Here is a 25,259-nt window from a genome sequence, read left to right on the forward strand (position 1 = left end):
CTACTGAGGCAGTAAATCTGTTCTTAACATTCAACCAGGCAAGACAGTTATGCATTTTATCAACATTGGTTTTGTATGGACAGCGCAACAAATATCGTGCTGCCTTGTTTTGAGCAATTTGCAATTTCTTTATAAGTGATGAAGCAGCACACGACCAAACCTCCGAACAATAATCGAGGTGTGATAACACAAGGCTCTTAATTACACTTCCCCTTACATTTACAGGTAACAAGTCACATCTTCTTATCGCCGACAGACTCCTGCCCATTTTATTTATTACTTTCTCAATATGTTTTGCCCATGTTAATTTACTATCGAATATTATTCCTAGAAGCTTGGTTTCGTGCACTTGTTCTACAATCACATCATTCACATATAGCTTCAGTTTTGGCTCATTTGTTAACATATTTTTTGTCCCAAACACAATGCTATTTGTTTTAGAGGTATTAAGAACTAATTTATTATCAACTATCCATTTCACCACTGCTTGAAGTTCCTGATTTAACACACTGCTAAGTTCCTCTATTGTGGTTTTAGGTATATATATATTGTCGAGTCGTCTGCATACATTGAAATTTTTGCGTCTTTTAGGGCCAGTGGTAGGTCATTGGTAAATATTGAATATAGCAAAGGACCAAGACTACTACCCTGCGGGACGCCACAATCAATCACTTTTGTCTCAGACAAACTTCCGTTAAAACAGACTGTCTGTTTCCTGTTTTTCAAGTAGCTCTCTAGCCATCGAGTTGCATTCAAGCTGAAACCATAACATTCTAATTTCTGTAACAACAAATTATGATCAATAATATCAAAAGCTGCACTGAAATCTAACAGTACTGCTCCAACTAAATGTCTATTGTTAATTTCTTGAAGCCACTCATCAGCCATTTGTGTGAGTGCTGTGGCAGTGGAGTGTTCCTCCCTGTAAGCATGTTGATAGTCAGTATTCAAATCATTAGATGCAAAATAGTGCTGTATTTGATTAAAAGCAATTTTCTCCATTATTTTACTCAGAGCAGGCAGCAAACTTATTGGTCTGCTATTTGAGGTACAGAAAGATACAATAGGATTCTTAGGTAATGGAATGATTTTTGCAGTTTTCCATGCCTGAGGAAAAATACCTTTCTTGATGCTTAAATTAAACACATGACAAATTGGTACGGAAATTAGGTTAGCTACCAGTCTGAGCAATTTCATGTCAATATTATCTACTCCGGCTGGTTTGTCTTTACATCCAAGTAATAGTTTTTCTACCTGTTTGACTGTGACTGTTGTAAAGTCAAACTCACACTTTTTGCCTTCCATGATTTGATTTCTTATAATACAGTGGGATTGTACCTTATCAACTAGGCTCATTTCATTCCTAAGTTTATTTACTTTATTTAAAAAATGATTATTGAGATGATTTGCAATATCCAAAGGCCTGGTAATGAACTGTCCCTCTGATTCCAGAAATGCAGGAGTAGATCTAGATTTCCTGCCCATTATGTTATTTAAAGTATTCCATAATTGCTTGCTGTCATGTTTTATGTTGTTAAACAGATTATCATAATGCATTTTCTTTTTCTTTATATTCAACTTGGTTACATAATTTCTTAATTTGCGATATACTTGCCAATCAGATTCATAATTAGAGCTGATTGCCATTTTCTTAGCATTATCCCTCTGTTCCATACATTCCTTTAATTCATTATCAATCCAACCAACCAACCAACCAACCAGAAAGGACCTCAACTAACATGAGTTGTTTTTATTTGCTGGCAGCCTTTGATGAATCTAATTATCGATCAGCTGATGATCAATAACTCACCTGCAGCGTCACCGGAGCGTCGCGGTTGTAAACGTCGTCTCTGAACCTCGTTGCTCGGCGACCGACCGACTGACGCAGCCGAAAGCTGAACTGAGTGTCGCCAAGGCAACCTGGAGACGACACAGAGGGTCACAGCTCAGTATTATGGGATGGCAGAGTCAGTATTATGGGATGGCAGAGTCAGTATTATGGGATGGCAGAGTCTACCTGAGTAGGAGTCGGGGAAGGACAGGTAGCAGATGCTGGTTTTCTGAGGAGACACATCAACAACACAGAGATCAATAAGTAGCAGAGACGATCAATAAAGATCAATGATCAATGATCAATGGAGATGAATGGAGATCAATGGAGATCAATGGAGATGAATGAAGATGAATGTGTGTTTACCTCCTTCTCCGTGAGCTTCACATCTGGAGGATAAACCAGCTGCAAACACAAACACACAGTCACACTCATGGTTGTGTTCATGTTACTAAGGTACTGTAGGCTACTACACATGTTCAACTGTTACCAGCTTTACTACACTGGCTGCTTCATCCCTTCATGTTTCCATAGTAACCAACCAACCAACCAACCAACCACGTGTCGGCTGTGAACATTAATGTTCAGTTAGAACATGTTTTAATGTGGTTGGTTGGTTCAAGGGACATTGTGTAGGAATTCCTCCATCTAGTGTTGTGGTTGTGTATTTTTCATGCTGCATTCAGGTGAAATTGGGCGGACGGCAGACGGACATAAACAAGCCTCTATGTAAACAAGTAAACAAGTGGTCCGTCAGCACGAGGCAAAACAATAATACACGTGACAACATGTTGTCATGGTGATGTGGTATTGTTTTACCGGCTTCCTCTGGACTTCTGTGACTAAAATGACATCTGGTTTGTTAGCGACGGCCGTCTGCCCGACTGCAGGTGAATGCAGCATCAGTGTAACGCTTCATTCCTCCTTTCACAATAAAACACATGTAGCCTATTGATCTGAGGCCCTTTCACAATAAAACACCTGTATTGATCTGAGGCCCTTTCACAATAAAACACCTGTATTGATCCGAGGCCCTTTCACAATAAGACACCTGTATTGATCCGAGGCCCTTTCACAATAAAACACATGTAGCCTATTGATCTGAGGCCCTTTCACAATAAAACACCTGCATTGATCCGAGGCCCTTTCACAATAAAACACATGTAGCCTATTGATCCGAGGCCCTTTCACAATAAAACACCTGTATTGATCCGAGGCCCTTTCACAATAAAACACCTGTATTGATCCGAGGCCCTTTCACAATAAAACACATGTAACCTATTGATCCGAGGCCCTTTCACAATAAAACACCTGTATTGATCCGAGGCCCTTTCACAATAAAACACCTGTATCGATCCGAGGCCCTTTCACAATAAAACACCTGTATTGATCTGAGGCCCTTTCACAATAAAACACATGTATTGATGTGAGGCCCTTTCACAATAAAACACCTGTAGCCTATTGATCCGAGGCCCTTTCACAATAAAACACCTGTATTGATCTAAAGCCCTTTCACAATAAAACACATGTATTGATCCGAGGCCCTTTCACAATAAAACACCTGTATTGATTTGAGGCCCTTTCACAATAAAACACCTGTAGTGATCCGAGGCCCTTTCACAATAAAACACCTGTATTGATCTGAGGCCCTTTCACAATAAAACACCTGTATTGATCTGAGGCCCTTTCACAATAAAACACATGTATTGATGTGAGGCCCTTTCACAATAAAACACCTGTAGCCTATTGATCCGAGGCCCTTTCACAATAAAACACCTGTATTGATCCGAGGCCCTTTCACAATAAAACACATGTAGCCTATTGATCCGAGGCCCTTTCACAATAAAACACCTGTAGCCTATTGATCTGAGGCCCTTTCACAATAAAACACCTGTAGCCTATTGATCCGAGGCCCTTTCACAATAAAACACCTGTATTGATCCGAGGCCCTTTCACAATAAAACACCTGTATTGATCCGAGGCCCTTTCACAATAAAACACCTGTAGCCTATTGATCCGAGGCCCTTTCACAATAAAACACCTGTATTGATCCGAGGCCCTTTCACAATAAAACACCTGTATTGATCTGAGGCCCTTTCACAATAAAACACCTGTAGCCTATTGATCCGAGGCCCTTTCACAATAAAACACCTGTATTGATCTGAGGCCCTTTCACAATAAAACACGTGTAGCTATTGATCTGAGGCCCTTTCACAATAAAACACATGTAGCCTATTGATCCGAGGCCCTTTCACAATAAAACACCTGCATTGATCCGAGGCCCTTTCACAATAAAACACATGTAGCCTATTGATCCGAGGCCCTTTCACAATAAAACACCTGTATTGATCCGAGGCCCTTTCACAATAAGACACCTGTATTGATCCGAGGCCCTTTCACAATAAAACACATGTAGCCTATTGATCTGAGGCCCTTTCACAATAAAACACCTGCATTGATCCGAGGCCCTTTCACAATAAAACACATGTAGCCTATTGATCCGAGGCCCTTTCACAATAAAACACCTGTATTGATCCGAGGCCCTTTCACAATAAAACACCTGTATTGATCCGAGGCCCTTTCACAATAAAACACATGTAACCTATTGATCCGAGGCCCTTTCACAATAAAACACCTGTATTGATCCGAGGCCCTTTCACAATAAAACACCTGTATCGATCCGAGGCCCTTTCACAATAAAACACCTGTATTGATCTGAGGCCCTTTCACAATAAAACACATGTATTGATGTGAGGCCCTTTCACAATAAAACACCTGTAGCCTATTGATCCGAGGCCCTTTCACAATAAAACACCTGTATTGATCTAAAGCCCTTTCACAATAAAACACATGTATTGATCCGAGGCCCTTTCACAATAAAACACCTGTATTGATTTGAGGCCCTTTCACAATAAAACACCTGTAGTGATCCGAGGCCCTTTCACAATAAAACACCTGTATTGATCTGAGGCCCTTTCACAATAAAACACCTGTATTGATCTGAGGCCCTTTCACAATAAAACACATGTATTGATGTGAGGCCCTTTCACAATAAAACACCTGTAGCCTATTGATCCGAGGCCCTTTCACAATAAAACACCTGTATTGATCCGAGGCCCTTTCACAATAAAACACATGTAGCCTATTGATCCGAGGCCCTTTCACAATAAAACACCTGTAGCCTATTGATCTGAGGCCCTTTCACAATAAAACACCTGTAGCCTATTGATCCGAGGCCCTTTCACAATAAAACACCTGTATTGATCCGAGGCCCTTTCACAATAAAACACCTGTATTGATCCGAGGCCCTTTCACAATAAAACACCTGTAGCCTATTGATCCGAGGCCCTTTCACAATAAAACACCTGTATTGATCCGAGGCCCTTTCACAATAAAACACCTGTATTGATCTGAGGCCCTTTCACAATAAAACACCTGTAGCCTATTGATCCGAGGCCCTTTCACAATAAAACACCTGTATTGATCTGAGGCCCTTTCACAATAAAACACGTGTAGCTATTGATCTGAGGCCCTTTCACAATAAAACACATGTAGCCTATTGATCCGAGGCCCTTTCACAATAAAACACATGTAGCCTATTGATCTGAGGCCCTTTCACAATAAAACACCTGTATTGATCTGAGGCCCTTTCACAATAAAAAGACTGTATTGATCTGAGGCCCTTTCACAATAAAACACCTGTATTGATCCGAGGCCCTTTCACAATAAGACACCTGTATTGATCTGAGGCCCTTTCACAATAAAACACCTGTATTGATCTGAGGCCCTTTCACAATAAAACACCTGTATTGATCTGAGGCCCTTTCACAATAAGACACCTGTATTGATCTGAGGCCCTTTCACAATAAAAGACCTGTATTGATCTGAGGCCCTTTCACAATAAAACACCTGTATTGATCTGAGGCCCTTTCACAATAAAACACCTGTATTCATGGGTGCAGATCCCAGGGGGGACGGGGGGGACATGTCCCCCCCAATTTCTGAAAAACATGAATTGTCCCCCCCAATAAAAATACCCCAAACTATTCAAAATTGAACAAATGTATTTTCAGACTTCACATTCTTCACATCTAAAAAGAAATGATAGAAATGTTGGAACAAATAATGTTTGACAAAAATATTTCTGACTCCACATTCCATCTCTGGTCTCCTCCACTACGATGCAAATGAACGGGTAGTTTCTTACACAGACGCTGATGACATCACCAGGCTTTAAAGAAACAACCCCCTCAATCTTAGGGCTTCATATTTGATTTTCATTCATATCAATGAATCATGTATAAAGTTCCATACACTGGGAGAAAATGAAGATGGTGAGAAGAATTGGGGATCTGGGAGGGTCGGTGGGGGGCGAAAGATAAGAATGTGAGTAGACATTACATGTCCGAGACCCTTTAAATTATAATTTACTAATATAACAGCAGTGATATGTGCTGTTGGTTGTTTAGGACTGTGCAGTACGTTTTGAATGATATGCCGAGACTCTGCGGAGTTGTGATTTATGGCGGCATGGTATGAATTGCATATGGGCAAAAAAAAAAAAAAAAAAACACTTTTGTGTCCCCCCCAATCCTGGCATCGGATCTGCACCCCTGCCTGTATTGATCTGAGGCCCTTTCACAATAAGACACCTGTATTGATCTGAGGCCCTTTCACAATAAAAGACCTGTATTGATCTGAGGCCCTTTCACAATAAAAGACCTGTATTGATCTGAGGCCCTTTCACAATAAAACACCTGTAGCCTATTGATCTGAGGCCCTTTCACAATAAAACACATGTATTGATCTGAGGCCCTTTCACAATAAAAGACCTGTATTGATCTGAGGCCCTTTCACAATAAAACACCTGTATTGATCTGAGGCCCTTTCACAATAAAACACCTGTATTGATCTGAGGCCCTTTCACAATAAAACACCTGTATTGATCTGAGGCCCTTTCACAATAAAACACCTGTATTGATCTGAGGCCCTTTCACAATAAAACACATGTATTGATCTGAGGCCCTTTCACAATAAAAGACCTGTATTGATCTGAGGCCCTTTCACAATAAAACACCTGTATTGATCTGAGGCCAGTCTCTAGTGTCTGTAACAGCTGGTCTCGTCTCTGTGAAGCTGTATGAACTAAACTGACCATGAATCTGCTCAGAAATATCATGTAACATCCCATAACTAAACATGTAACCATCCCGTTTCCAGATGGATGAGACTCGCCTGTCTCCGTCACCATGACAACAGCACATCCCATCAGCGGTTCTGACCCAGTAGCCTATTAGCTATTCTGACTATCTATCTTTACAGTCTACTAACTGTGCTCTCTATCAGCTGCTGGTGCTAACGTTGCTAGGCTACAGTAGACTACTATGGTCTGGCCACTAGAGCTAACGTTGCTAGGCTACGGTAGGTACCTCTATGGCCTGGCCCAGCTCCAGGTCGAACGTCACCACGCAGACGGACTCGAGCCACGAGCCGAACCGGGACCACGGGTCCTCGTCCCGGTACCGGACAGACGGGTTCATCTCCTCTGCTCTCCGGTCTCAGACCACAACAACCGGAGCACCGAGCCCCCGGTGGACGGAGAGAGACACTGCAGCAGAGGAACAGTCACAAGATGCAACTACTTAAAGGGACAGTTCAACATTTAGTCAAACTGGCCCATTGCCATAACCCCTATAGTCATGAATGAATGAATGTATTTATTTAAAACAGGAACAATGCACAAAAAACATTAAAGCAGAAGTAAGCGGAATATTTGTGTTAATATACAGTACAGGCCAAAAGTTTAGACACACCTTCTCATTCAATTTCCTTTATTCTCACTGAAGGCACCAAAACTATGAATGAAGTGAACACATGTGGAATTAACAAAAAAGTGTGAAATAACTGAAAACACGTCTTTTCTTCTTTGTCTTCTCTTTCTTCTTTTCTTCTTCCTCTCCTTCTTCCTCCTCCTCCTCTATCTCTGCCCCCACCAATTCTAGTTTCTTCAGAGTAGCCCCCCTTTGCTTTGTCAGTGCAAGCTGTTTTGAGAACGGTGGAGCAGAGCCGTGAGCTGCTCAGAGCTACGCTACGGAGGCTCATTATGGGATTTCTTGGTTTCCCTCATCAAACTCATCAAATACACAATCCAACAACTCCACAACGCTCTGGTGGACAAGTTGTGAGCTGCACATTCACCACGCTATGATATAATAACACAACGTTACCACACAGAGTTGTTTTAGAGGGAAATTCATGCAAAACCTCTGATGCACGTTGCCTTCAGGGACAGTTTTTCATCAACAGTCTCTGTATTTCCCTCTAAAACAACTGTGTGGTAACGTTGTGTTATTATCTCATAGCGTGGTGAATGTGCAGCTCACAACTTGTCCACCAGAGCGTTTTAGTCTTCGTGTCGATCAATAAATACGACTCATTCAGCATCTGAATCTAAACATCCAGTCCCAGTCAGGGTTTTGGTTAAAGAGGCGACGCAGGTCAAAGGTCAAACATCATTTTATTCACACAAACAGAAACTAAACTAAACTAAACACATCAAACAGAGTCAGGATCATCAGCTGTGACATCACGCCGTCCTCCTGTGACATCACGCCGTCCTCCTGTGACATCACGCCGTCCTCCTGTGACATCACGCGGTCCTCAGACGCTGATTGGCTCCTGCTGGTTGTTCTGTCGTTTGACCACGAAGACTTTCTGCCCCGAGACGGTTACCGTGTAAACGAAGTCCTCCAGCATCACTATGGAGACCACAGAGTCAGGGGGGGGGGGGGGGGGGGTGTGTGTGTGTGTGTGTGTGTCTGTGTCTGTGTCTGTGTGTGTGTGTGTGTGTGTGTGTGTGTCTGTGTGTGTGTGTGTGTGTGTGTCTGTGTGTGTGTGTGTGTGTGTGTGTGTGTGTGTGTGTGTGTGTGTCTGTGTGTGTGTGTGTGTGTGTGTGTGTGTGTGTGTGTGTCTGTGTCTGTGTCTGTGTGTGTGTGTGTGTGTGTGTGTGTGTCTGTGTGTGTGTGTGTGTGTGTGTCTGTGTGTGTGTGTGTGTGTGTGTGTGTGTGTGTGGGTGTGTGTGTGTGTGTGTGTGTGTGGGTGTGTGTGTGTGTGTGTGTGTGTGTGTGTGTGTGTGTCTCTGTGTGTGTGTGTGTGTGTGTCTCTGTGTGTGTGTGTGTGTGTGTGTGTCTCTGTGTGTGTGTGTGTGTGTGTGTGTGTGTGTGTGTGTGTGTGTGTGTGTGTCTGTGTGTGTGTGTGTTACCTGACATGCGTCTGAAGGGCGGCTCGGCCCCCGGTAACCCTGGTAACCTGAAGCGACTGGCCGTCCTCATCATCTCCATCATCACGCCGGCCGTGTGCTCGTCGTTCTCCAGCTCGCCGGCCGACTGAGGGGACGACCAATCAGGGATCAGTACGGATCAATCACCGACCAATCACTTTGATCAATCACTAGAGCAGCGGTTCTCCACTAGTTTCACTCTGGGTCGTTAAGTCACTTTTATAGAATTCAAACCCTAACCCTTTTTAAAGGGATAGTATCATTTTTTTAAAAGTGTGGTTGTATGATCTCCAAATAGCCCCTAAGTACTTTAATTGCAGTAGAAGACTCTCTGCACTCCTCCCGTTAGCAACGCCAGCCCATAATAGCCCTGCCCAGAGATTTACAACATACAGTGTTGTGAACAGACCCAAAGAAACGGCCTATTTTCACGGCCTAAAAGAGGTTTTACCTGAAAAACAAATACACAGTTCCATTGTTCACTATAATATAATTTTTTCCAGCCCTTCAAAGTGCAGGAAAAACACAGTTTTTATTTGGACCTAACCAACTCACGTATCCCTCCGCCCAGGGTTAGCGCCCGCCGATCAGCAGTTGGTTCGGTCCAAATAAAAACTGTGTTTTTCCTGCACTTTGAAGGGCTGGAAAAAATTATATTATAGTGAACAATGGAACTGTGTATTTTTTTTCCAGGTAAAACCTCTTTTAGGCCGTGAAAATAGGCCGTTTCTTTGGGTCCATTCACAACACTGTATGTTGTAAATCTCTGGGCAGGGCTATTATGGGCTGGCGTTGCTAACGGGAGGAGTGCAGAGAGTCTTCTACTGCAATTAAAGTACTTAGGGGCTATTTGGAGATCATACAACCACACTTTAAAAAAATGATACTGTTCCTTTAAGCCTTTAAAAACTCATTTATCTCTTTATTGAGCAAAGTGCATTTCAGAGCACATGAATGAAACTGAGGAGTTACCATGACAACTGCATGTACGGAAGTGAATAAAATGGAGACCAACAAAACGATATATTTGACTTCTAATGCATCTCTGCATTCAGAGCATGTTCACTAAAGTGAATAAATATCAAACTGCACAAAATAAAGACCCACAAAACAAAACCAGATTCACTGCATCAGGCCACATTAATCAGAAAGTGAGGAGGAGCATTAGCCTACAACTGCATGTGTTCACGTGTCTCGTGCCTTTCAAAATAAGTTATTTTTCAAAATAAAAGACATGTCCAACATCAGATGTGCTTTAAATATTATTAACTTTGTTGACCAGCTGTTCAGGACCCATCCAGAACGGGTCTAGACCCACTTCTGGGTCCCGACCCACCAGTTGAGAACCACTGCTCTAAAGTATATAGACTCTACAGAGTATATAGAATCTATATAGAGTCTATATATTCTACATAGAGTATATAGACTCTATGTAGAGTCTATATACTTTAGTGAACATGCTCTGAATGCAGAGATGCATTAGAAGTCAAATATATTGTTTTGTTGGTCTCCATTTTGTGCAGTTTGATATTTCTTTATTCACTTCAACATGCAGTTGTCATGGTAACTCCTCAGTTTCATTCATGTGCTCTGAAATGCACTTTGCTCAATAAAGAGCTAAATGTGTCCCAGAGTGAAACTAGTTGAGAACCGCTGCTTTAGAGTCTATATACTCTCTATAGAGTCTAGTTTATATATAGAGTCTCTCTAGTTTCTCCAGCTACAGACTGTGAGTAGAACAGTGTTGAGGATCAGACTGAAACATCAACTGGGTTTAGTTTGTTTTCTTTGCTCTGTTGATCAGTTCAGATCAATAACTTCGGTTTAAAGGTTTAAAGGTTTAAAGTTCAGTAAAAGGTTGTATCATGACTAATCATCTAATCATCTGATCGATAGATGATAGATCTATGTATCGATACTCACGGCCAGAACTCCGTCCTCGCTGATGACCAGGTATCCCAGCTGGTCCGGGATGCGGTCCAGACCGGCTGTCAGCGCCGCGGTGGTCTACAGGGACATGACGTCACACAGAGAGAGACATGACGTCACAGGTTCATAGTTTATAAACATTATAAAACATCAAAGCAGATTATTATTGTGGAGCCTCGCGCTCACTCACCATCTTCCTCTTCTTCTTCTTCTTCTTCTTCTTCTTCTGTGTTTACAGCTGCACTTCCGTCTTGTGACCTGTCACGTGACCTGCGGTGCCTTCAGGGACGGCGGGAAAATACACAACTACACAACCAGCTACACAACCAGCTACACAACCAGCTACACAACCATCACACACTCATAGATATATATAGGCTACATGTAGATAGATATAGATATAGATATAGATGTCCAGACATCTAGACAGTTTATCTGAGATTGAACCTGATCGGATCAATTATTCATTTTATCTCCTTCATTACTCATTTACTGTGAGGTAATAGATTACTACAGCTGAATGAAGTTAAAACACGAGTTTAGTGTCTGATGGTGAAACTACGTCACGTCTCTCTGTGTGTGTGTTGGAGCAGAGATTCACGGAGTGCACCTGAACGCAACACAGCGCTCATCCGGGTTTCCCCTGACGTCACGGGTCTAATACTAGAAGTTTAAATAACAATCAGAGAAAAAAAAAAAAAAAAAAAAAAAAAAATAACAATCAGAGACTTGAGACAGTTTTATTGTTTTATTGTTTTATTTTCATCTGGACCTTCAGAATAAAAGACTTTAAACTGTTTTATTGTTTTACCTTCAGAATAAAAGCACCGCTTTGGTTTACTCTTGTTTTTTTCTTTTACTTTGAAGTCTCCTCCTCCCAGCAGCAGAGGGCGCGCGCCGCTGCCGCCAAGCCGGAAGTCCTGATCAGCTGACTGAGCGGAAGTGTCGATCAGCTGATTCTCACATGACCGTGAAGCATCTGCAGCAGCTGACAGCTAGCCCCGTTAGACCCGCTAGACCCACTAGACCCACTAGTCCTCTTCATCCTCCGTTAACCCGAGCTAAACCCAGTTAAACCGAGCCAGACCTGCACGAGACCATGGCCGGCCGCGGGAAACTGATCGCTGTGATCGGTGACGAGGACACGTGCACCGGGTTTCTGCTCGGTGGCGTCGGAGAACTGAACAAGAACCGGAAACCGAACTTCCTGGTGGTGGAGAAGGACACGAGCGTCACGGAGATAGAAGAGACCTTCAAGTAAGATACATCCCATAATACATCCCATAATACATCCCATAATACATCCATACCTGTAAGAGCGTCACGGAGATAGAAGAGACCTTCAAGTAAGATACATCCCATAATACATCCCATAAATACATACATAAGAGTGTCACGGAGATAGAGGAGACCTTCAAGTAAGAGCACGAGACTAAAATACATAAATACATACATAATAAGAGCGCGAGCACGAGACCAGATGTTTAATAGTCCAGATGTTTAATAGTCCAGATGTTTAATAGTCCAGGTATTTTAGAGTCCAGGTGTTGTAGGTAGTGATGACGACCAGGTGAATCCTTGATGCTTCAGGTCCAGACCTCCTGCTGGTCCAGACCTGAACCGTCTGTTTGTGATGAACTCATCAACATCTGGATGAATGAATCAATGAATGAATGAATCACAGCCCAGAATAGAACAATAACAACTTCTCCCTCTGATCTCCTCTGGTTCACTCATTCATTCATCTGTCTAAGATGAACGGCAGTGAAGTTAGTTTGAAGTTAGTTTATCTGACAGACATTCGCTCCTTCTCAATAACCTACATTAAACATTTATAGAAAATATCAGAAGTGTTTAAATGCAATAACAACATGTGTGTGTCATAGAGGAGGCTCAGCTCTACCATCTTAATTATCTGCCGGCTGTAGAAATTCATTTTCTATCCCCAATATTCGCCAATGACACACAGCTTCTTTATTGCATTTGAACACATTTAATATTTTCTATGAATTTTGAATGTATTTAATCCAAGGGGGCAGTTGTCGGTCTGAGAAGTGAAGCTCACTTCCGCATTCAAAAAGCTGCAATCCCCTGGGCTGTCGCTGGGGGCTGGCTCCAGAAGGGAGCAACTCCAATCGAGCCCCATGTTAAAATAGCCGATTTTACAGCTTAAAAAAACATATTTACAGCCTGGTACATTTTATTTTTTTGGTCTCAATCGATAGTTTCTACCCCCGCACACACTCTGAGGGGGGTGAATTTTTTTTAAACTCTACCGTTTTACTATTATTAGGGTTAAAGTTCTGGCCAATCAGGGCGCAGACCCGTTGAGTGACAGGTCCGGCGACCGCTGCTACGAGGCCAGTGGGCGGGTTCTCGGCCGGCCAACGGCCGCACCGCTCCAAATATGGCAAGTAGAATCCAACATGGCGCGGTTCTAATCCCCGTAGTAGCGGCACAAAACAGACTCCCCCAAACCAATGGGTGACGTCACGGACGCTACGTCCATTCTTTTTACAGTCTATGATTTAATCCAGTAAATCTGAGCGTTAGAGCTCAGTAACTCCCTGGTCATGTGACCTGTTGACGGACGGTAGAGCTGAGTCTCCTCTATGACACACACCTGTTGTTACTGCATTTAAACACATTTCATATTTTATATGAATTTTGAATGTGTTAAGAAGGAGCGAATGTCTGTCAAATATCCAACTTCAAACTAACTTCACTGCGGTTAACGTTTAGATTAATGTGATGTAATGGTCGTATAGATCTATTAATGTAAAAGTATTATTCAGTCAATATTTGAATAACTCCAATGGGACATGAGATGTTTATTTAAACCTTAAAGATGAGAGTTGTGCTTATGGAAACTGGGACGACGGCGTCTTCATTCATTTTTATTAAGAAACTATCTCTCTCCTCTGGTGTGTAGGAGCTTCCTGGCTCGGAACGACATCGGCATCATCCTGATCAACCAGTTCATAGCAGAGATGATCCGTCACGCCATCGACGCCCACATGCAGTCCATCCCGGCCGTGCTGGAGATCCCGTCCAAGGAGCATCCGTACGACGCGTCCAAGGACTCCATCCTGCGCCGCGCCAAGGGCATGTTCTGCGCCGAGGACTTCCGATAAACCGCCGTTGTCCCTGACGACGGTGTCCCTGACGACGGCGTTTACTTTGACCTTTGTCCCTGAACGTGTTGATTCGTTCTCGTTCCATTCCTCCTCCTCCTCTTCACTGCAAAAACTCTACATCTTTCCAAGAATATTTGTCTCATTTCTAGTCAAAACTAAACTCTTTTTCCACTCACAACCTAAAAATGAACTTGTTTTTAGATCATTTTCACTTGTTTCAAACTCATTTTCAATTGAAATAAGTAGAAAAATCTGCCAGTTTTTTGTGCTTGTAATAAGAAAGAAAAGATTTTTCTACTTATTTCAAGTGAAAATCTGCTTGAAAGAAGTAAAAAGTGTCTAAAAACAAGCTGCTTTTTATTTTAAGTAGAATGATATTAGTTTTGACAAGAAATAAGACAAATATTTAGAGTTTTTGCAGTATTCCTGTTTGTGTTTCTTCCTCTTGGAAACGGGTGCGTTTCCTAGGAAACAGAGGAAGTTTCTGTCGTCATGTGACCAATGATGTAACGGTGTTTGTGTTTTGTGTTTTAACTTATTGAATATAAAGATGAAGATGATGAAGATGTGAAATAAATCTTGGTGTTGTGAATTCCCCTTCTCTTCTCTTCTCTTGTTTTCTGTTTGACGCATAAATCTACCAGAGTTAATTATAATGATGAGTCACTGATGACGTCACACTAAACACACAGGAAACAGACAAAGCCAAACAATCAGCTGATATAAAACACACACGATAAGCAGATTTACCATTTAAAAGCTAAGTTTGACTCTCCAGAATTAACATTGTAGATATCAACAACGTCTTTCTGACTGGTCCTAACTACATTTTGAATTGTTGGATTTTTTATTCCAGATCTCTGTAATTCAGTTTTACCTCTTGTCAAAAAGAACATTTCAGATCCACAACTACGTTCTTCCTTCTCTGTAACATTCATGTGTATGGGGTTTGTCATTACAGATATCTACAGTTCAGTTGCAGATATCCACTATGTGAATTACAGATATCTGTAACTGAATTACCACTAGTACTAATTCCAGTTACAGATATCTACAACTTCATTTCTCCTAGTCAAAACTTAATTACAGATATCTGAACAGGGACATGTAGATATCTGTAATTGAGGTGAATTAAAGATCTAGAACTGGAATTATGACTAGTCAGAATCAAGTTGTAGATATGTGTAACTGGAATTAGTACTAGTGGTAATTCAGTTACAGATATCTGTAATTCACATAGTGGATATCTGCAACTGAACTGTAGATATCTGTAATGACAAACCCCATACACATGAATGTTACAGTGAAGGAAGAACGGAGTTATGGATCTGAAATGTTCTTTTTGACAAGAGACAAAACTGAATTACAGAGATCTACAACACATCCAGTCTGGTTTTTAAATGTTAAAACGGCTTGTTGCCACACACACACACACACACATGATGACATCATCGTATCTATCTGACTTTGTGCTGAGGCCGTTTCCATGGCGACCGGCGTCGACCCAATCAGGCGTCAGGGTCGTGGAGCTGATAGCGTCCGGAGGTAAACAACACCGGAGCGGCGCCGAGGGTCGCGGTCGTCTTATTACTAGTCAAAACTAAACTCTTTTTCCACTCACAACCTACAAATGAACTTGTTTTTAGATCATTTTCACTTGTTTCAAATTAATTTTCACTTGAAATAAGTAGAAAAATCTGCCAGTGAAAGCAAGTTTTTTTTTGTGTTTGTAATAAGAAAGAAAAACTTGCTCCACTATCAGATTTTTCTACTTATTTCAAGTGAAAATCTGCTTGAAAGAAGTACAAAGTGTCTAAAAACAAGCTGCTTTTAATGTGATGAGTCTTATTTTAGGTAGAATGAGATTAGTTTTGACTAGAAATAAGACAAATAGGGTTATAGGCGTCGACCAATCAGGCGTCAGGGTCGTGGAGCTGATAGCGTCCGGAGGTAAACAAACAACACCGAGGGTCGTCGCCATCATCGCTCATCCTGACGACCTTCAGCCGACGGGAACCAATCACAGCGTCGGAGCGGCGATGATGTCACGGCGCCGTATAAAACCAGCGGCGGGCGAGTCGCCTCCACTCTGACTCACAGAGCTGCCCGCTCTCTCTCTCTCCACGCCGCCGTAACCATGACGATGACGATGACGATGAAGACGGCGTTGACGATGGCGACCATGGTGACGATGATGATGGCGGCGTCTCTTCCTCTTCCTCCTCCGCCGCTCAACCAGACCAGGTGAGAACACGCCGCACCCTTGATCTCTTAGAAAAAGTTAAAGCAGAAGTAAACGATCCGGTGGTTTTGGCTAATGCTGCGTTCCAGGCAGGCTTTTGAAATCGTAAATTACAGCTTCAAGTCACAACTTACGACTTTGTAGCGTTCCAGGCAACCCACTCGTGTTTCTCCGACCTGTTTTACCTGTGAAAGTCACTATAACGGCCACTCGTAACTTCTGACCGGTGAACTCGTACCAGATCGAACTGGTACCACTTCACAGGTCAGAAAAACACGAGTTACGAGTTGCCTTGAACGCACCATAACGTCTTGTCAACAGATGGAGTTAGCAGCCCCCGCCCTCGTCATGGATCTATTGGTCCTCGTCCCTACGTCACCACATTCACGCGCATCCCTTGGCTGTACAATAGTGCACAATAGTGACGAACGAGAGTTTCACTATATTTATCTAATTTTTCATGTCACTATATCACCGTTTAGACTAATCTGATGTTTGTAAAGTTTATAAAACCAATGATTGGACAAACATTACTATTTCTGTGTGCACATTTTTGTAATTAGTCATGGTTATCAGAGATTAGCCGGGCTAACGGTTAGCTACCTGTTTAACTTTAATAACTCAGTGACTCAATAAACGGTCCATGAAAAAATATTTTCTCCAGCGGATATCTGAGTTCCAACATGACTGAGCTAACTGGAGTAGTTTCATGTCGTGTCCCACAACGGGAGGGTTTTAACAGCTGACGTCCTGCTGCTAAAACCCTCCCGTGATAGGGCGTGAAAAATATGATATATACGTAGCTAAACTCTCGTTCGTTACTATTGATCTCATTCACATTACAGCTGGTTTTCTACCAGGAAGTAGAATGTAAACAACAAGGAGATTCGGTCTGTATGTGTGAATAAAGATGATGATGATGATGATGAACACGCCGAGGCTCAGCGCTGTGATGTCATCAGTGATGTCATCAGTGATGTCATGTTGTGTGTGTTGGTGCAGCCGTGGCGACCGGGACGCCGAGGTCGTCATCGTCGTTGACCCTGCGGAGGAGAACGGAGCGGAGGAGAACGCCACCAGGTGAGCGGGAAGGAAACAGGAAGTGACGGATCAAACCAAACGAGTCGTTACGGAAATGAGTCGTTACGGAAACGAGTTGTTACGGAACTTTAACTTCTGTTTCTTTGTCAGATACGAGTCTCAGAACGCCAACGCCAACGCCAGCCAATCAGAGGGCACGGTCTCAGGGGGCGTGGCCACAGGGGGCGTGGCCTCAGAGGGCGTGGTTACAGGGTCAGTTCATGCTCACTTTCTTCTTAAAGGTGCAGTCTGTAAATAATTAACGAGGTTTATTGTTCAAATCTGAATCTACTACCATGAATATATTAGTATCAGTGTATAATCGCTATAGAATAAAACCTGTTTTGGACCTTTAACTGAACGCTGGACGTGACTGGACGTGGTTTTACCAACATTTCACAGACTGGACCTTTAACTGAACGCTGGACGTGACGGTTTTACCAACATTTCACAGACTGGACCTTTAACTGAGACTGAGTTTGTCTTTAGGACGGAGATGGAGATGTTCAACAGCAGCAGCGAAGCAGACGCCCCCTCATTGTGAGTACAGCAGCTCTTTAAACTGGTTCAGACTGGTTTAAACTGGTTTAAACTAACTGGTTCAGACTGGTTTAAACTGGTTCAGACTGGTTTAAACTGGTTTTGACTGGATCAGTCTGGTTTAAACAAGTTAAGACTGGTTAAGACTAGTTAAGACTGGTTAAGACTGGTTTAGACTGGTATAAACTGGTTTAATCTAACAGGTTCAGACTGGTTTGAATCGGTTTAGACTGGATCAGTCCAGTTTAAACTAATCTAGTCTTAACCAGTTTAAACTAACTGGTTAAGACTAGTTCAGACTGGTTTAAACTAACTGGTTCAGACTGGTTTAAATAAGTTTAGACTGGATCAGTCTAGTTAAAACTGGTTAAGACTGGTTTAAACTGGTATAAACTGGCTCAGACTGGTTTAAACTGGTATAAACTGGTTCAGACTGGTTTAAACTAACTGGTTCAGACTGGTTTAAATAAGTTTAGACTGGATCAGTCTAGTTAAAACTGGTTAAGACTGGTTTAAACTAACTGGTTTAAACTGGTAAAAACTGGTTCAAACTGGTTTAAATTGGTTTAGACTGGATCAGTCCGGTTTAAACTGGTTAAGACTGGTTTAAACTGGTATAAACTGGCTCAGACTGGTTTAAACTGGTATAAACTGGTTTAAATTGGTTTAGACTGGATCAGTCCGGTTTAAACTGGTTAAGACTGGTTTAAACTGGTATAAACTGGCTCAGACTGGTTTAAACTGGTATAAACTGGTTTAAACTAACTGGTTCAAACTGGCTTAAATTGGTTTAGACTGGATCAGTCTAGTTAAAACTGGTTAAGACTGGTTTAAACTAACTGGTTTAAACTGGTATAAACTGGTTCAAACTAGTTTAAATTGGTTTAGACTGGATCAGTCCGGTTTAAACTGGTTAAGACTGGTTTAAACTGGTATAAACTGGCTCAGACTGGTTTAAACTGTTATAAACTGGTTTAAATTGGTTTAGACTGGATCAGTCCGGTTTAAACTGGTTAAGACTGGTTTAAACTGGTATAAACTGGCTCAGACTGGTTTAAACTGGTATAAACTGGTTTAAACTAACTGGTTCAAACTGGCTTAAATTGGTTTAGACTGGATCAGTCTAGTTAAAACTGGTTAAGACTGGTTTAAACTAACTGGTTTAAACTGGTATAAACTGGTTCAAACTAGTTTAAATTGGTTTAGACTGGATCAGTCCGGTTTAAACTGGTTAAGACTGGTTTAAACTGGTATAAACTGGCTCAGACTGGTTTAAACTGGTATAAACTGGTTTAAATTGGTTTAGACTGGATCAGTCCGGTTTAAACTGGTTAAGACTAGTATAAACTGGCTCAGACTGGTTTAAACTGGTATAAACTGGTTTAAACTAACTGGTTCAAACTGGCTTAAATTGGTTTAGACTGGATCAGTCTAGTTAAAACTGGTTAAGACTGGTTTAAACTGGTATAAACTGGCTCAGACTGGTATAAACTGGTTTAAACTAACTGGTTTAAACTGGCTTAAATTGGTTTAGACTGGATCAGTCTAGTTAAAACTGGTTAAGACTGGTTTAAACTGGTATAAACTGGCTCAGACTGGTTTAAACTGGTATAAACTGGTTCAGACTGGTTTAAACTAACTGGTTCAAACTGGCTTAAATTGGTTTAAACTGGCTCAGACTGGTTAAAACTGGTTAAGACTGGTTTAAACTAACTGGTTTAAACTGGTATAAACTGGTTCAAACTGGTTTAAATTGGTTTAGACTAGATCAGTCCGGTTTAAACTGGTTAAGACTGGTATAAACTGGCTCAGACTGGTTTAAACTGGTATAAACTGGTTTAAACTAACTGGTTCAAACTGGCTTAAATTGGTTTAGACTGGATCAGTCTAGTTAAAACTGGTTAAGACTGGTTTAAACTGGTATAAACTGGCTCAGACTGGTATAAACTGGTTTAAACTAACTGGTTTAAACTGGCTTAAATTGGTTTAGACTGGATCAGTCTAGTTAAAACTGGTTAAGACTGGTTTAAACTGGTATAAACTGGCTCAGACTGGTTTAAACTGGTATAAACTGGTTCAGACTGGTTTAAACTAACTGGTTCAAACTGGCTTAAATTGGTTTAGACTGGATCAGTCTAGTTAAAACTAGTATAAACTGGTTCAAACTGGTTTAAACTGGTTTAAACTGGTTTAAACTAACTGGTTCAAACTGGTTTAAATTGATTTAGACTGGATCAGTCTGGTTTAAACTGGTTAAGACTGGTTTAAACTGGTATAAACTGGTATAAACTGGTTTGCTTGCTTTCCAGCCCCACAGTAGGTTTTTCATGTTCAGATTCTCACCTGCTGCTGTCGCCTCAATCTGACCTCTGACCTCTAACCTCTGACCTCTGAGGTCATATGATGACATCATCATCCTCATGATCACAGTGTGATGTCGTTGTGTCGGTGTGACGTCACTTCCTGTTGCTGTCCCTCCAGAATAAAGCTGAGAACGTGACGAGTCTGAGGGTTTTAGGTTTCAGGAAGCAGCTGCAGCCAATCAGAGGACAGCATCACTCACTACACAGGAAGTTACTGTATCTTCTGTCCAATCAGAGGACAGCATCACTCACTACACAGGAAGTTACTGTATCCTCTGTCCAATCAGAGGACAGCATCACTCACTACACAGGAAGTTACTGTATCTTCTGTCCAATCAGAGGACAGCATCACTCACTACACAGGAAGTTACTGTATCCTCTGTCCAATCAGAGGACAGCATCACTCACTACACAGGAAGTTACTGTATCTTCTGTCCAATCAGAGGACAGCATCACTCACTACACAGGAAGTTACTGTATCCTCTGTCCAATCAGAGGACAGCATCACTCACTACACAGGAAGTTACTGTATCTTCTGTCCAATCAGAGGACAGCATCACTCACTACACAGGAAGTTACTGTATCTTCTGTCCAATCAGAGGACAGCATCACTCACTACACAGGAAGTTACTGTATCTTCTGTCCAATCAGAGGACAGCATCACTCACTACACAGGAAGTTACTGTATCTTGTCCTGTCTGTCCCTCAGCGTCTTCAGAACGCCGCTGCGTGGTGGCGGCTGCTTCCTGTCCACCTGTCTGACGGGGAACCTCGGTGCGTCCCTGCAGGTCGGGGACGAGACGGCGGGAAGCGCCGCATCCAGCGCCTTTGGCAACGGGAGGAAGTGACAGGAAGCGGCGGGAAGCGGCCATGTTTTAACCACAGAGAAAATTATAACTGATAATTACAACGTTTATGCTGAGGCTCCTGAACGCACCGCGTTTTAACTGGAAGAACGATCTGAAGAGTCGTGAACGGTCGATGACTACGACTCCCATGGTGCAACAGCACAGCACTCTTACAGCAAAGGCTCATGGGAACTGGAGTATTCAGAGTAACATGGTGGATGTTCATTGATGCTGATGTTGTTGAAACATATTGATTATATAATGATTAATCAGCTGAGACGGCGTCTGTTAGTGTAGTTTGGTGTATATCTTTAAACACTACAATACCCATGAGCCTCGGCTGCTGCTGTCATGAGGAAAACAGACATCTGGTGGTGAAATGCATCATGGGAGTCGTAGTTGACTCATAATAATAATAATCACTGTTGTTGTATGTTGGTTTTTTTGTGTCAATAAATTGTCATTAAACATGTTGATCGATCTGAGTTGGTGACTTCAATAAATCGATCAATACACTGATCAATACGTTGATCACATGAGACTAAAACACATGAAGACGAAGCCAGAGGTCAGAGGTCAAACAGGAGACAGAGCCAATCAGAATGTTGATGTCCATTCAGGGATCAATAAAGTTTTCTGTGTCTGTGTCCGTTCAGGGATCAATAAAGTTTTCTGTGTCTGTGTCCGTTCAGGGATCAATAAAGTTTTCTGTGTCTTTGTCCGTTCAGGGATCAATAAAGTTTTCTGTGTCTGTGTCCGTTCAGGGATCAATAAAGTTTTCTGTGTCTTTGTCCGTTCAGGGATCAATAAAGTTTTCTGTGTCTGTGTCCGTTCAGGGATCAATAAAGTTTTCTGTGTCTGTCCGTCAGGTGGGTGGAGCCTCCGTTCAACACACCTGAAGACAACAACACACACACCAGGTGAGAACAACACACACACACACACACACACACACACACACATACACACAAGTGTATTGATCAGTGTATTGATGGGTGTATCGATCAGTGTATTGATCTTGCAGGGACACGGGCTTCGCGGCGCCGCCCCCCGGCTGTCAGCTCAGTATCTGCGCTCTGATGAATCTGGGTCGTGACCTCCAGTTTGGTGGAGACGAGCGAGCTGGTCGATCGTCATCCGATCCTTTTGGGAACGGGAAGTGATGTCATCATGATGTCATCATGACGTCACAACGACGTCACAACGACGTCACAGTCCACAAAGTGGTTAATTGGACGCACAGTGGAAAGGATGGCGTCTATCTGCTGGTCATGGACTCGGGAGTGAGGGAAGACACGGAAAAAAAATGTTGGCGTATCCCTTTAAGGTCCAGTGTGTAATATATGTCAAGGTTTATTGTTAAAATCTGAATCTACTACCCATGAATGTATTTGTATAAGTTTATGATCTCTATAAAATAAAACCTGTTTGGTTTCTGTAGCCTTATTATTATTCTTTTATATTATATTATATTACATTACATTACATTACATTACATTATATCATATTATATTATATTATTATGTAACAAGGGTCTGGCTTTAGAGAGTGTCACCATCTTGCGCCGCCAGGAGGAAATATTTTACGCACTGCACCTTTAACCTTTCAGTGTTTTTGTGTAAAATGTCGTCTCACTTGAGTCTTTGTGTCTTTTTGTTTCTCTGATCGACAACAAACACCAGTAAAACACTTTGAGTGAAGGTTCAGTCGTGACCTTTGACCTTCTGGGCGATGATGTCAGAGGTGAAAGGTCGAGCGCCGTGCGTCGTGTTTCTGTGTGATGTGTTTCCTGGTTTCATGCAGATGAGCCGGTGATGTCGAGGCTCCATTAGGAAACAAATGAAATGTGTGAGTGTGTGTGTCTGTGTGCGTCTCATTAACATGTGTTTGTGCGTTCGGTATAATTATAGATTCTATTATTTAAACGGTTCATCAGGGTTTTATTAGCAGAGTAGAAGCTGAGACAGGAATAAAAGCAGCTTTAATGAGATTTAAACCTCATGAATAATGGATGAGCTGCATACGTCGCCGTGGCGCCGCCGCATCAACCGGGATGAAAGATGGTTTCCTCTCACAGATGCTAACGAGGCCGAGCTCATTAACATGAGCAGCGTCCGCTCGCTTCATTATGAGCAACACATTACACAACAGCAACACAACAGCAGCAACACAACAGCAGCAACACAACAGCAACACAACAGCAACAAAAAGAAGAAAGGCAAGGCAGTTTTATTAGTATAGCCCGTTTCTACCACCAGTTTGTCTCAAAGGGCTTTACATCCCATCATAACAACATCCTCTGTCCTTAGACCCTCACATCCACTGAGGAAAAACTCCATGGAAAACCAGGAGAAAGCTCAGGGTGAGCAACGGGACGGACAGACGGGACATAATAGTAATGATGATGTGATGATGTGGTAATAATGAGGTGATGCTAAGCTCCGCCCACAGAGGAGCTGGACCCGTTCTGATTGGTTCTTCTGACCAACGGGGGAGTTGTGGTTTCTCCAAGTGAAGACCACTTCCACGTTCAAGAAGCTGCAGTTCTCCGTCCGGCCTCTGGGGGCTGAGACCAGAAGAGACCAGTTCTCCCATTGACCCCCATGTTAAAATATCTGACTTTACAGCTTAAAACAGGGCCGTTGTATAGGGGAGAAAGGTGATGATAACTCTAGGGGCCCAGCGCCCAGTGGGGCCCATAAAAACCCCAGTAGTCTAATCTTTGTATGACTGATTTATTCTGTGTAAGACCTTGATTAGTACTCATAGTACACTGTAAAAACTCTACATCTTTCCAAGAATATTTGTCTTATTTCTTGTCCAAATGTCTCATTTCTAGTCAAAACTAATCTCTTTCCACTTAAAATAAGACTCATCACCTAAAAATTAACTTGTTTTTAGATCATTTTCACTTGTTTCAAACTAATTTTCACTTGAAATAAGTAGAAAAATCTGCCAGTGAAAGCAAGTTTTTTGTGTTTGTAATAAGAAAGAAAAACTTGTTCCACGATCAGATTTTTTTCTACTTATTCCAAGTGAAAATCTGTTTGAAAGAAGTAAAAAGTGTCTAAAAACAAACTGCTTTTAATATGATGAGTCTTATTTTAAGTATAATGAGATTTGTTTTGACTAGAAATGACATTTTGACTAGAAATAAGACAAATATTCTTGCTAAGATACTTGAGTTTTTGCAGTGTAATGCTGCATTAGCATCAAAGCAAAGTAGGCTAAATAAAAAACGATAATACATACGTAGTCTAAGAAAAAAAACTGGAAAAGTTAGGGGGAGGGGCCCACTTTAGTATTCTTTAAGGGGGCTCAGAATTCCTATCAACGGCCCTGTCTCTACCGATAGTTTCCACCTCCATCAACTCTGTGTTTGTACCACAACCGTTTTAGTGTTTAGGCTTCAAATTTGTGCATAAATGACGTTGAGTGACAGGTTCACAGAGAGTTTACCGGCCGTTAATTGGTTGCTCTGAGTTCAGTGGGCGGGGTCTCGGCCGGCTAACCGCCGCACCTCTCCAAATATGGCAAGTAGACTCCACCTAAAATCCAAGATGGCGGCGCAGTTCAAACCCCCGTTAGTAGAGACACAAAACAGACGTCACGGTGCTACGGCCGTTCTCTGATCGGTTTATTGATCTTCTCATTGTCTCATTGGTCATCGACAGTTGTTTTGATCCGTTTGAGACCGGAGCGACATGTGATGAATCACCGTGGAAACGGGCTGAGGGGAGGAGGAGGAGGAGGAGGAGGAGGAGGAGGAGGAGGAGGAGGAAGATGCTGGACATGAAGCAACAAGTAGAAACAGAAGAGAAACAAAGACAAAAAAAATATCTGATGAGATGAATGGAGGAGGGGGCGGGGCTTCATCACTGCTGTCAGCCAATCAGAGAGCAGCAAATAACCAGAGAGAGAGAGAGAGAGGAGAGAGAAGAGGAGAGAGAAGAGGAGAGGAGGTGTAGGATGATGATGATGATGGTGATGAAGGAGGCGAAGGGGTTTTG

At 42.2% G+C, this 25,259-nt stretch overlaps 4 protein-coding genes across 5 annotated transcripts in view; 2 read left to right on the forward strand and 2 right to left on the reverse strand.

Moving 5' to 3' along the window:
• LOC311006471 (protein DENND6B-like) overlaps positions 1–7,371 on the reverse strand; it is a gene marked incomplete at both ends in the record, with an annotated part of 17,767 nt that extends 10,396 nt beyond the window's left edge. Inside the window, 4 exons of the mRNA XM_083999318.1 lie at positions 1,811–1,920; positions 2,018–2,060; positions 2,198–2,236; positions 7,261–7,371. Of these exons, the coding sequence (XP_083855444.1) occupies positions 1,811–1,920; positions 2,018–2,060; positions 2,198–2,236; positions 7,261–7,371 (303 nt within the window). The remainder of the gene's footprint in view (positions 1–1,810; positions 1,921–2,017; positions 2,061–2,197; positions 2,237–7,260) is intronic.
• A 958-nt stretch (positions 7,372–8,329) lies between these two features.
• LOC311006472 (ragulator complex protein LAMTOR4-like) lies at positions 8,330–12,084 on the reverse strand (the record flags this gene model as incomplete). The annotated part of the gene is made up of 4 exons (XM_083999319.1): positions 8,330–8,589; positions 9,093–9,216; positions 11,034–11,117; positions 12,004–12,084. 4 exons carry the CDS (start codon positions 12,082–12,084, stop codon positions 8,492–8,494), a joined length of 387 nt encoding a protein of 128 aa, XP_083855445.1. The 3' UTR covers positions 8,330–8,491.
• On the forward strand, positions 12,073–14,325 carry LOC311006675 (V-type proton ATPase subunit F). Of its 2 annotated transcripts, none has more exons than XM_083999568.1 (2): positions 12,073–12,296; positions 13,972–14,325. In XM_083999568.1, exons 1-2 carry the CDS (start codon positions 12,139–12,141, stop codon positions 14,171–14,173), a joined length of 360 nt encoding a protein of 119 aa, XP_083855694.1. In that variant the 5' UTR covers positions 12,073–12,138; the 3' UTR covers positions 14,174–14,325. The 2 variants fall into 2 exon arrangements, 1 of the variants encoding a protein (XP_083855694.1); XR_014596383.1 differs by lacking the exon at positions 12,073–12,296 and adding an exon at positions 12,429–12,457 and having other exon boundaries at positions 13,972–14,110.
• A 1,823-nt stretch (positions 14,326–16,148) lies between these two features.
• Positions 16,149–22,412, forward strand: LOC311006473 (uncharacterized protein; the record flags this gene model as incomplete). Its single annotated transcript, XM_083999320.1, has 6 exons — positions 16,149–16,420; positions 17,421–17,498; positions 17,610–17,711; positions 17,988–18,038; positions 22,119–22,169; positions 22,274–22,412. Exons 1-6 carry the CDS (start codon positions 16,314–16,316, stop codon positions 22,410–22,412), a joined length of 528 nt encoding a protein of 175 aa, XP_083855446.1. The 5' UTR covers positions 16,149–16,313.
• Between the last annotated feature and the right edge of the window lie 2,847 nt (positions 22,413–25,259).

This window comes from Trachurus trachurus (genome assembly GCF_905171665.1).
Source record: "Trachurus trachurus genome assembly, chromosome: 23".
Lineage (NCBI taxonomy): Eukaryota > Metazoa > Chordata > Actinopteri > Carangiformes > Carangidae > Trachurus > Trachurus trachurus.